At 37.6% G+C, this 12289-nt stretch overlaps 1 protein-coding gene across 1 annotated transcript in view; it reads right to left on the reverse strand.

Annotated features, from left to right (window-relative positions):
• PCSK1 (proprotein convertase subtilisin/kexin type 1) overlaps window positions 1–4811 on the reverse strand; it is a 55121-nt gene extending 50310 nt beyond the window's left edge. The window contains exon 1 of the mRNA XM_001363963.4: window positions 4304–4811. Within this exon, the coding sequence (XP_001364000.1) occupies window positions 4304–4483 (180 nt within the window). The 5' untranslated portion in view covers window positions 4484–4811. The remainder of the gene's footprint in view (window positions 1–4303) is intronic.
• Window positions 4812–12289: the final 7478 nt, after the last annotated feature.

Genomic DNA, 12289 nt, shown 5'->3' on the forward strand with positions numbered 1-12289 from the left:
GGAGAAAGCGAAAAGATTTACTGAAGAATCAGCACCTGCAATGAGTTGACTTGAATTTCCCATTTTGTCTCCTTTTCTCCTTCTAGTATAAGAGCAGTAGAATAAAAGACTGAGAACTGGAAGGGACCCTTAGAGATCCTCATTTTATGGGCAAGCAAAAAACTAAAGTCAATAGTTATCCTGTTCAAGGTCACACAATAAATGGCTGAGTCAGGGTTTGACTGAGCTCCATTGCCATTCACTAGGCCAGGATATTGTAATAATAAACAGGGAAGATTGCTGTGCTGTAAGAAATGATGACCATAATGCCTACAGAGAAGCATGGAAAGTCTTACATCAAGTGACAGAATGTGAAATAAAGAACCAAGAAAACAACAGACAAAATGACTACAGCAATATAAATGGAAAGAACAACCATCAAAAAGAATGACAACAATAATCATAATGAACATTTCTATAACACCTACTATGTGCCAGGCACTGTGAGAAGGGCTTTACAATTATTATCTCATTTGATCCTCACAACCACCCTGGGAGGTAGGTGCTATTATTATTTACATTTTATAGATGAGGAAACTGAGGCAGTTAGAGGTGAGGTGCCTTGCTCAGTCACACAGCTAGTAAATGTCTAAGACTGGATTTGAACTTGAGTCCCATTAGCTACTGTGTCATCTAGTGAGCTTGGAGTGGCTCAGTATTCAGTAAGTCCTACTTCACATCCTCTTCACTTCTCTCAACTGGACTAGTGCAATAGCGTCCAAATTGGGTTCCGCCTCTCCCCACTGCCAGTCCCTCTTGCCCATCCATCCTCCATATCTGCTGAAGAGACATTCTTAAATAATTACATTTTCTCTGATACAGGTTAGACCATGTCACTCCCATGAAAGATACTTAAAGGCATCTTGAATAAAATTTACCCTCCTCTCTAAAAAAAAAAAAAATCATTTATCTGACAAACACAAGTAATTTCAACTGACCTACAAAGGATGACTTTTTAGACTATCCCTCAAATTTTAAATTAGGATTGGCCTTTCCATAAGGTCAGAGCTGGAAGTCATTCAGTGGATAAACTTTTATTAAGCATTTATTATGTATCAGGCAGTGTAATAAATACTGGAGATACACATAAAGGACATACCTGCTAACCAAGAGCTCATGCATTATTAAGGGAGACAAAAGAGGGATAACTATGTACAAAAAAGATATGGATAGGATAAAGTGAAGATAATCAACAAAGGGAAGGCACTGGAATTAAGAAAGAAACCTTAGAGGCCACAGATGTTGAACCCCTCATCTTGCATTTGAAACAACTGAAGAATAGAAAGGTTGAGGTGACTTGCTCAAGTTTACACAATTGCTAGGCCTCTGAGGTGGGATTTGAATCTGGGTTTTCCTGGCTGAAAGAACCCATTCCACTATGTCACACAACAGATGTTCACCCTTCCACATGGCCAAATACAATGGGCCTCAGTTGTGGAACATTTTGGTTCATTCTATATTAATGGGAAAGAGTTGGCTTCCATTTAGAGGCAGTAAATTTTCCTATGATATTGCCTCCCACAGTGCTAGACACATAGAGGAAATTCATTAAATATTTAAAGAATTCAATATAATTGAGAGGAAATAAATGTTTTCTCTTCTTGGGTACCATTTAAATAGTCAGTGTTATAAAGGCAATACTGATTATTTGTACAATTGTCATAGTCATAGTAGGTAGATACATTTGAGTCAGAATGATTATGCTCTCCAATGCTGAACATTGCTATCATAGGAAGCATTATCTTTCATTGGAAAGAGTTATGCTTTCATTGGAAGACTTATCTTAGTCACTGCAAATGCCTTGGGAAAAATAATCTTCCTAGCAAATGCTTTGTTATTTGTTCTTTTCAGTGTGTTTAATCCAATTGATCCCCCATTACAAATATTTTATTCAACAAATATTTATTAAATGACAACTCTGTTAAAGGAATTGTCCTGGGCACTGAGATGAATGCTAGGCATTTGGGACAGTGGCCAACAAATAGTGGATCCTTAATAACCCAAAGTGAAAATCACTCCCTGGTGACTCCCTCTATCCTACCTCTGCTTTTTGTATATACTCTTGACCATGTTGAATAGTAAATTACTGGTAAATGGCTATCTAGGTCAATATAAGGGGATTGTCTAAGAAATCATGAGCGGAAAACTGTGACTTTAAGCATAACAATAAAAATTCCACTGAGAAATTCCACAGGGAAAAAAGTATATGCAAATAATTATGAGTTATTTTAACCACTGCTATGAGACAACCCTCCCCACAAAGAAAATTCTAATGAGGAGCACTTACTTGATTTCTTCTACTAAAAAAAATATACTAGCAAAACATGAGATTGTAAACACATTGAGGTCAGCAACCGTGTGAGGACAATCTGAGGTAATGAATAGATCTTTGGGCTTGTAGCCAGAAGGACCTTTTTTTTTTCAAACCTACCTCAGACATTCAGGTCCCACAACAATGCCTTGTGTAATATGTAGTTAATTCATAGTTGCTTGCTTGAAATCACTTATGATAGAATTTTTATATTAGAAACAGATTTAGAAATAGGAAAAAAAAAAAAGCCCTAGTATCAAGTCTTGAGTTGATTACATTCAGTGTTCCCTATTCTCACATTCTGGTGGGCCCCGGTTCATTTGCATGACTCTGGGCCTCCAGGCAATTTTCTAAGACTACATAAAAGTTGCAGAACATCTGATAATCTGCATTTCTCCTTTGGAGTTTCCTACACCAATGAAATCACCACTACCCAAAAAAATCTTGTTCCTTATCCCTACTCACATTAAGCCATGATGCTCTGTATTCCACTTCTCTGTACACATGCCTTATCATTCCATACTAGAATCTACACTCTTCCAGAATAAGGACTATCATTTTACATCTTAGTATCCCTGGCTACAGCACAATGCCTGGCATTTGGGCGAGCTTAATCAGTATTGTTGCATTGAATTCTAGCTCTACGGGAGAAAAGAGTTTATACCAGCATGTGAAGAAAAAGAATATAAGGCTCTGGGACCTTAAATGCTGTTCTCAACTTATTTTCCTCCTTTAGTCACTCTTTAATTAGAGACTGGGAATTCTAAAAGATTTTACTTGATGGTTCCACTCCTCAGTGGATTTGGTGGATAGAATTAGCAATGACACTGAAATGTAAATCCAGTTACTCATCTGTAGCTAGAGTAGGGACAGGAACACGACCTTCGGAAAAACGCGCCAAAAAAAAAAGGAAAAAGAAAAGAAAGAGAAGAAAACAGGGTAGGGGGAGAATAACTCCTTCATCCTCTGCTCCACCTACCTCCTTACCCCTACTCACAGTAACTTCCCAGGCAGTGAGCGGGGTTTTTAATTTAGGAAAGAGAATAATTTGTCACCGAGCCTGGAAGATGAACACCCACCCCCCGGTTCTGCTTTTATTTCAGTGATCCTGAACCCCACTTTTTCTTAGGTAGGGAGACCCCTGGCCACGACGATTACGCACTTGGCCAAAGGACAAGGTTAATTCATCCCTTTTCCAAAGTCAAGCAGCTTGGAGCCTACGGGGGTGGGGGCCAAACAAGGAAAAGTTGAGAGCCTAGACTTTGCAAGTTTCTCTGTGAGGCATTTGTACAACCAGAAAAGGTGGGCAGGGCGGGGCCTGGGACCCGGGGGCGTTCCCCGAATTTGGTACTATGTTGTCAGACAGTTCCCGGCAATCTCCGCACCTTCCGAGCCTTTTGGGGATTCGACCCGTCTCAGGCCGAGTTCTGCTTCGATAGCTATGGCATGCCCCCTCGCAGCTGTCGGGACCGCTAGACGATACCATCAAGGCCTGCCTTGCTTATGACGCTGCCATATTGAAAAGAAGGAAGCAGCCAGCTGCTCCTGACGCAGACGGACAAGGCTCTAGGAACTGCGTGCGTCGGGACTCCTGCCCCTTGAGTCCCGGGAGTCTGGGTGTTCTGGGAATTCCCAAGGCAAAGGGGAAGAGATTTCACTTACAAACCGCAATGAGACGGTTTTCGATCTAAAAGTAAGCAGGGAGTGGTAAAGAGACTAGCACCCAGCTGCACAAACATGCTTCTGCCCGATCGCACCCACAGAAATGGCAAATAATGCATGCATTCTAACAGCCCGCACAGAGAAAGGGCTAAGTCAGGCAGAGCAAACCCCATTCAGTATTAACACGATGACAAGAAGATTGGCAGAACTGGCAGGTCCCACTTGGACTAAACATACAGACACTACACTTGCCCAGAGCACTAGAAAGTAACTTGTGAAGTGCAAGCTTACCTGTCCAAGAAGGTCGTAACCCAGCTCCTCCGCTATCTCTCTGGCTGAATTTAGACCCCCGGGTATCTCCGCTGCCCATTCATTAACGAACTGTTTCTCTGCTCTAACACTGTACATTGCCCACCAGCAGAAATAGAGAGCAAAAGCAATATACTGCAGAGACCAACATCTCACATCCATTGCACACACACGATGGATGAGGAGAGGAGAGAAGCAAATATAGGAGAAAGATAAACAAGAAATCAATCTTTCAAGACTCAGACGCTGTTGGATCACTTCTTGCTGCTCGTTGCTATGCTAACGGATAGGAGGTGCAGAAGTAGGAGCTTTCTAAGGAGCGCACAGCACAGCGCCTCTGTCTCTGGGCTGAATGGAGCTCCAACCCTCCGGAGCCGGAATGGAAATGAGTGTTTACACGTCAAATCTACGAAAGCCATCTCTTGACGTCAGATCTACCTGGGCGAAGATCTTAATGGTATTCCCAGCGGGGTAAGGAAGCGAAGCGGCCAAAATAAAGCTGGGGGGAGTTAAGACAAATCGTGAAACCGTTTGCTTGACTCTGTGAAGGCGGCTGCCTTTTCTATTCCTACAGATATCTTGCCATGAAAAGAATGTGCATCTATCAGAGTGAAATGCCCCATTGAGTACCGTAAGTATCGACCAGTTAGAGGCATTCGTGATCGCAGGATAGCTAATTTGTTTATTTTTATTATATTCCTTGGAGACTTGATCTCTACAAGTATCTTCCAGAAATCACCAAAGCCTATTGTAAAATTGAGAATCCTCTGAAAATACATGCCTGGGGACGGCAAATTGTCTCTCCTAAAAGTCAACTATGTTCTTCTTAACACAGCCTCTTTTCAGAGAAGAGGTGACTGCAATGTGCTGTGTTTTTTAGAACTATCAGGTTTTTAAACATGCCGGTTTGGGTTTTGTGCTTTATTTCCTTCCATTTTATTCCCGTCCTCCCAAATGAAACGCAAAACGTTATTACAAGCATCATGCATGACCTTGAATATGTTGACAATTATAATATCTGATCCTTTAAAAACAAATACAAATTAATATCTGTGTTTCACAGGCTATCATAAAGAAGTTCTTTTTTTCTCAAGGCTGAAAAGGAAAGTGGAAAAAAGGTCCCAAACAATCTTGTCTTTTGTCCTCTGGGGGAAAAAAGAGACCATAAATTCAGTAAATCCCCTTAGGAAACTCACTTTCCCACACTTTTGTAGGTTCCTTTACTTAGATGCTGTTTTAAAGTAAAGGTCCTAGTTATACCTACTTTTCATAATGGAAACAATTGATCCTGAATTAAAAAACTAAGAGACTTTCTAAATCAAACCCACTACCCTTTATTTGCAGATTATGCACGGGATTAAAGGAAATGACAGATTCTAAATTTCAGCACCAGATGCTGGACAGCATCCCAGTGTCAAGGAAGCTCAGCTTTCCCTTCCCTACACCCCCCACCTTTTTTTTTTTTTTTGCCAGAGACCTACTACATCCAATGTCCATTTTTTAGGCGATGTGGAGGTGTTGACAAATTTATAACTCTAAGTGAGCTTCATGTAATCTCCTCTGTGGAGTAAAAATGCAAAGGAAAGAAGATCATTTTTTTTTTTAGCCTGCTGCACTAAAGAGGAGGGATTTTAACTTCTAATAGCCTATGGGTGGAGCTCTACTTGAGTAGAGAAGAGGAAAAAAGTAAAAGAAAGGAATGTAGGGAAGGGGGGGGGGAGGAGGCAAAGGGGAAGAAAAAAGAAGGTAGAAAGATTTATGTACAGGTAAGCAGACAAACATATAAAATTAACCCTTAGTCCACAATGAAATTATTTAATGAGTACATATAGTTCATTTCCTTCTTGCTCAGGTTGAACATCACCTATTTTATAGAGTTGCTAGTATGGATTTCTAAAAATGCCTATTTGATTAATAAAAACTGTAAAAACTAATTGCTTAAGAAATCACACGAATATATATAAACATGTAAAGTAACATGTTTACAAAATACATAAATCACAAATTAGAAATCTAATTGAGCTAGTCATGGAATACTTCATGCTTATACTTGCCCTAGAAATACAGACGGTAGAGTTTTTGTGCAACCATAAAACTGTAGTAGTTTTGTATACCTTAATTTCACATGTTTCAGTCACATCAAGGCTCTTTTAATGTGAGAGAGAGGCTTTAGTAACTCCAGGGGTTAAATTTATCTATATTAGGCAAGACTCCAATAGTAAAATTATGTTACAGTACAAGACATTTTTTATTTGTTCTTATTGTTACTTAAATGTTGAGTTGGGGGCCACTAAGTGGCTTAGTAGATTGAAAGCCAGGCTTAGAGACTGGAGGTTCTGGATTCAAATCTGACCTCAGACACTTCTTATCTGTGTGACCTAGATAAGTCACTTAATTAATTCTAATTGCCTCCTGTTTCAGAATCAATACTTACTGTGGATTCTAACACAAAAAGTAAGGACTTTTCCAAATGGAACTAGGGAAGTTCTCTTCATGAGGCTTTTGTTTCATATGGAAGAACACAGGTTTGGGTTATTTCATGGAACAGAACCAATTTTCACAATATTACTAAATACTAATATAAATATAAAATGCACCAGTTAAATCCTTCTCTTTTAATGGACCTTTCTTTTCCTCATCTTATTTCTGAAGAAGTGATAGCTCTCCTTCTGACCAATGTTAGCTTCTCTACTTTTACCCTGATCCCATCCCCTTTTACATTCTTCAGATTGAATCCATCAATTTTACTGTTTCTTTCTTGCAGTTTTAATATTTTTTACTCTATCCTATGCTTCTTTCATACATATGTACAGGTCTATATCCTGTTCAGATCTTCCTTGTAGGCCCATACCTTGTCATTACCTTGAGTTATGATATAATTTCCCTTTCATTATAAAATTTCTAAGATGAGCAAGTTATATGTCCTGTCTTCACCTCCTTGTTGGCCTCTCACTCTTTTAACCCCTTGCTCTCTGAAATTCCAAGTTGCTCTCAAAGGGGACAGATTATCTCCTAATACCAAGTCAAATGGTTATTTCTCAGTCCTCCTCCTTAACCTTTCAGTATGATTCAGGATGATTCAAAACAGTTTGCAACTCCTTCCCTACCTGATAAAATTTATTTGCTTGAGCCTATGATACTAACTCTCCTGCTTTTAGACATCTCTACATATCATTTTCAAAGATTCCTTTACCTTCTCATTCGCTTTAATGTAAAAACTTCTCACAACATTCTCTTCATATCCCACTTCTATTTACAGAATTTCAGAGGTCATCTAGCACAACCCATACCTTAAAATGTATACTCTATTACCTTCACAACTAGTTATTACTCAACTTTAATTTTAAGAAATCCAGTAAGGAAGAACCAATCAAAGACAACCATCTGAGGCAGCTTATGTCACTCTTGGGCAGCTCTAATAATTAGGAGGGATTTTATGGCCACCAAACCTAAATCAACTCTATTTAGCTTATCCTCATTGTTCCCAGTTCTTCCCATTGAGATTAAACAAAATAAGACTAATGCCTCTTACAAATCACAGCTCTGTAAGTAGTTGAAGATGGTTATCATCATACTTCTCCATGAATTCTCTCTTCCTTAAACTAATCTTCAATTAATCCTCAGATATAATTTTAAGGTCTGCCACCATTCTGTTTCTCTGGATGCTCTCCAAATGATCAATGTCCTTTCTAATTTGTAATATACAGAACTCAACACAATTGTGCAGGTGTAATATGACTAAGGTAGAGTATACTGGGACCATCACAGCTTTATTTATGGAATCATCCATTTCAATTGCAAGATCTAATTGTTTTTTTTTATTTGGTTTTTTTGCCTGCCATATCACACTTTTGACTCATCATACACTCCACCACATTGCATCTTTTTTTTTATGGCAAACTGATATCTAAACATGCTGCTCCATCTTGTACTTGTGAAGCTGGGATTTTTTTAAACTCAAATGTAAGATTTTTATATATTTATCTCTATTGAAGTTAATCTTATAAGATTCAGACCATTGTCATGTCTGTCATGCTGTCATGTCACATGCCTGTCATGATTTCCTTGGACCTGAATATTATTTAAAATATCATTAGTTAACATATTGAAAAGGAAACAGTAATTACAAAACCCCCAAATTTTCCTAGGAATCAAAATGAATGCAGTGGATATCTATATTGTTATTATCGGATTGGCAAAAATTCCCCTCATTCATCTCAGCAAGATGTTAACATCCTCCATTTCCCTCTTCTTCTGACCCTTACCTGAATGATCTCTCATCTGACAGCACATGCTGTTTTACCTCTAATATTTCTTGGAGAACAAATGGCAGTTTGTTTCTTAGAAAATCCTTCTCCTTCCTCTTTAAGCACTATTGCATGTATACATAATACATGTATTTTTTAGCTCCAAGAATAAAGTAGTTCTTTGTCTTCCATTTCTCCTTTTTTTTCAGATTCTTCCACACTTCAATTTCCTGATGTATCAGATTTTCCCTCTGTTTCTTTAAATACTTTCCCACCTTTTTCTTGCCCCTCTTGATTTTAAAAAGTACTTGATTGCCACTGATAACATAGAAAGTGGAATCTTCTCTTCTAGTGGAGCTTAAAACAGGAATAGAAGCCATTTGGTAGCAGAAGAAATAGAAACATACCACACTGTTTGCAGATCATTTCACAATTCTTGAGATCCTCCAAGTCAATTGTGATTCTCAGTCCTTGTCTTTCTCACTTTCTGTGAGTGTGTTTAGCCAGGTTTTGTTAACATCTTATTGATACACATACCATTTTATTACCTCTTTATACTTTCATAACATTTTGCCATAAAAAACAAGACCTTACCTTCTATCTTAAAATCAATATTGTGTATTGGTTCCAAGGCAGGTAAGGTCTAGGCAGCGGGGGTTAAGTGACTTGTACATGAAAACACATCTAGGAAGTATCTGAGGCCAGATTTGTATCTAGGACCTCACATCTCTAGGTCTGGATCTCAATCCACTGAGCCAATTAGTTGTACCCTACATTTCTCACTATTTAATAACTTACTTTACCTATTCTCATTAAAACATATCTTGTTTTCAGTAATTTGTTTTGTTTACCTATTCTTGCTAACTTTGTCTTTGATTCTTTCTATTTAATCATTTTCCTTCTCCTTGAACCCTTCTGTTCTCCTGAAACTTGAGTTTTTCTTCAATTTTTCTAAAATTTCTCATTCACTTTTCTCACTTTATATTTTCAACTACTCTTTCGGTCTTCACTACTGCTAAACTCTTCAATTCACTCTCAAATTTTCCATCTCCTTTTATTCAATTCAACTTCTTCAGGTCCTTCAATCAAATAACATTGTTCTGCAAAAGCTAAAAGTCTTTCCTTTCCTCTCACCAATTCATACTTTGTTCTGAAGTTTTGCAAAACCATTTTTCCAGCTTCCTCATTGTTTTCAATGTCTACTTCATCTTATATCATAGCACTTTTGCTTTTCTTTTATACTTATCATACTCTAACTTTTGTTACATTTTATGTGGTACATGACATCCTCTCCTCCTAGACTGTAAGATCCTTGAAATCAGAGATTAAATTTATTTGTCTCCTTTGGCATAGTGCATGACACATAATAGGTACTTTAATATTTTTTCTTGAATGCAATGGTTGATTCTTGCCTTATGGACATTTTCTATAATATCTCTCCTGAGCACACAGGAAAATGTGTGGCAGATGATGGAGAGGCTCTGGATTTGAATCTCACAATAGTGCTTTATATACATTTCATTTTTTCCCTATTTGAATAAGTTTATTTAGTCAATTTAGAACATTATTCCTTAGTTACAATAATCACATTATTATCCTCCTTCCCCTCCACCCACTCTTCCCACAGCCAACACACAATTTCATTGGGTATTACATGTGTCCTTGATCAGAACCCATTTCCTTGTTGTTGTTTACACTAGGATGTTTATTTAGAGTCTACATCCCCAACAATATGCCTTCAACCCATGTATTCAAGCAGTTTTTTTTCTTTGGTATTTTTATTCCACAGTGTTTCCTCTGGATGTGGATAGTGGTTTTTCTCATAGGTTCCTCCGAGCTGTTCAGGGACATTGTATTGCCACTAATGGAGAAGTCCATTACATTCGATTGTACCACAGTGTATCAGTTTCTGTATACAATGTTTTCCTGGTTCTGCTCCTCTCACTCTGCATCAATTCCTGGAGATTGTTCCAATCCCCATGGAATTCCTCCACTTTATTATGCCTTTGAGCACAATAGTGTTCCATCACCAACATAGACCATAATTTATTCAGCCATTCCCCAATTGAAGGGCATCCCCTCATTTTCCAATTTTTTTCCACCACAAAGAGTGCAGCTATGAATATTTTTGTACATGTCTTTTTCCTTATTATCTCTTTGGGGTACAAACCTAGCAGTGCTATGGCTGGATCAAAGGGCAAACAGTCTTTTATTGCCCTTTGGACATAGTTCCAAATTGCCCTCCAGAATGGTTGGATGAATTCACAACTCCACCAGCAATGAATTAATGTCCCAACTTTGCCACATACCCTCCAGCATTCATTAATTTCCTTTGCTGTCATGTTAGCCAATCTGCTAGGTGTGAGGTGATACCTCAAAGGTGTTTTGATTTGCATTTCTCTGATTATTAGAGATTTAGAGCACTTTTTCATGTGCTTATTAATAGTCTTGATTTCTTTAACTGAAAATTGCCTATTCATGTCCCTTGCCCATTTTTCAATTGGAGAATGGCTTGATTTTTTGTACAACTGGTTTAGCTCTTTATAGATTTGAGTAATTAGACCTTTGTCAGAGGTTTTTGTTATGAAGATTGTTTCCCAATTTGTTGCTTTCCTTCTAATTTTAGTTACATTGGTTTTGTTTGTACAAAAACTTTTTAATTTTATGTAATCAAAATTATTGATTTTACATTTTGTGATTTTTTCTAGCTCTTGCTTGGTTTTATAGTCTTTCCTTTCCCAAAGATCTGACAAGTATACTATTCTGTGTTCACCTAATTTGCTTATAGTTTCCTTCTTTATATTCAAGTCATTCACCCATTCTGAATTTAGCTTGGTGTAAGGTGTGTGATGATCCAAACCTAATTTCTCCCATACTGACTTCCAATTTTCCCAGAAGTTTTTTTTTATCAAAAAGTGGGTTTTGGTCCCCAAAACTTGGATCTTTGGGTTTATCATAGACTGTCCTGCTGAAGTCATTTACCCGAAGTCTATTCTTCTGATCCTCTTTATATCTTCTAGTCAGTACCAAATTGTTTTGATAACCACTGCTTTACAGTATAGTTTGAGACATGGAACTGCAAGTTCTCCTTCCTTTGCATTTTTTTCATGATTTCCATGGATATCCTTGATCTTTTGTTCTTCCAAATGAATTTTGTTATGGTTTTTTCTAATTCCATAAAGAAGATTTTTGGTACTTTAATGGTTATGTCACTAAATAGGTAAATTAATTTGGGTAGGATTGTCATTTTTATTATGTTAGCTCGTCCCACCCATGAGCAATCAATGTTATTCCTATTGTTTAGATCTAGTTTGGGTTGTGTGGAGAGTGTTTTGTAGTTGTATTCATATAGTTCCTATGATTGTCTCGGCAGATAGATTCCTAAGTATTTTATATTGTCTAGGGTGATTTTAAATGGAATTTCTCTTTCTAATTCTTGATGCTGAGATGGATTGGAGATATATAGAAATGCTGATGACTTATGTGGGTTTATTTTGTATCCTGCAACTTTGCTGAAGTGGTTTATTATTTCAACTAGCTTTTTGGTTGATTCTCTAGGATTCTTTAATATACCATCATATCATCCGCAAAGAGTGATAGCTTGGTCTCTTCATTGCCAATTTTAATACCTTCAATTTCTTTTCCTTCTCTAATTGCTACTCCTAGTGTTTCTAGTACAATGTTAAATAATAGGGGTGATAATGGGCATCCTTGTTTCACT

The sequence above is a fragment of the Monodelphis domestica genome, chromosome 3 (genome assembly GCF_027887165.1).
Source record: "Monodelphis domestica isolate mMonDom1 chromosome 3, mMonDom1.pri, whole genome shotgun sequence".
Lineage (NCBI taxonomy): Eukaryota > Metazoa > Chordata > Mammalia > Didelphimorphia > Didelphidae > Monodelphis > Monodelphis domestica.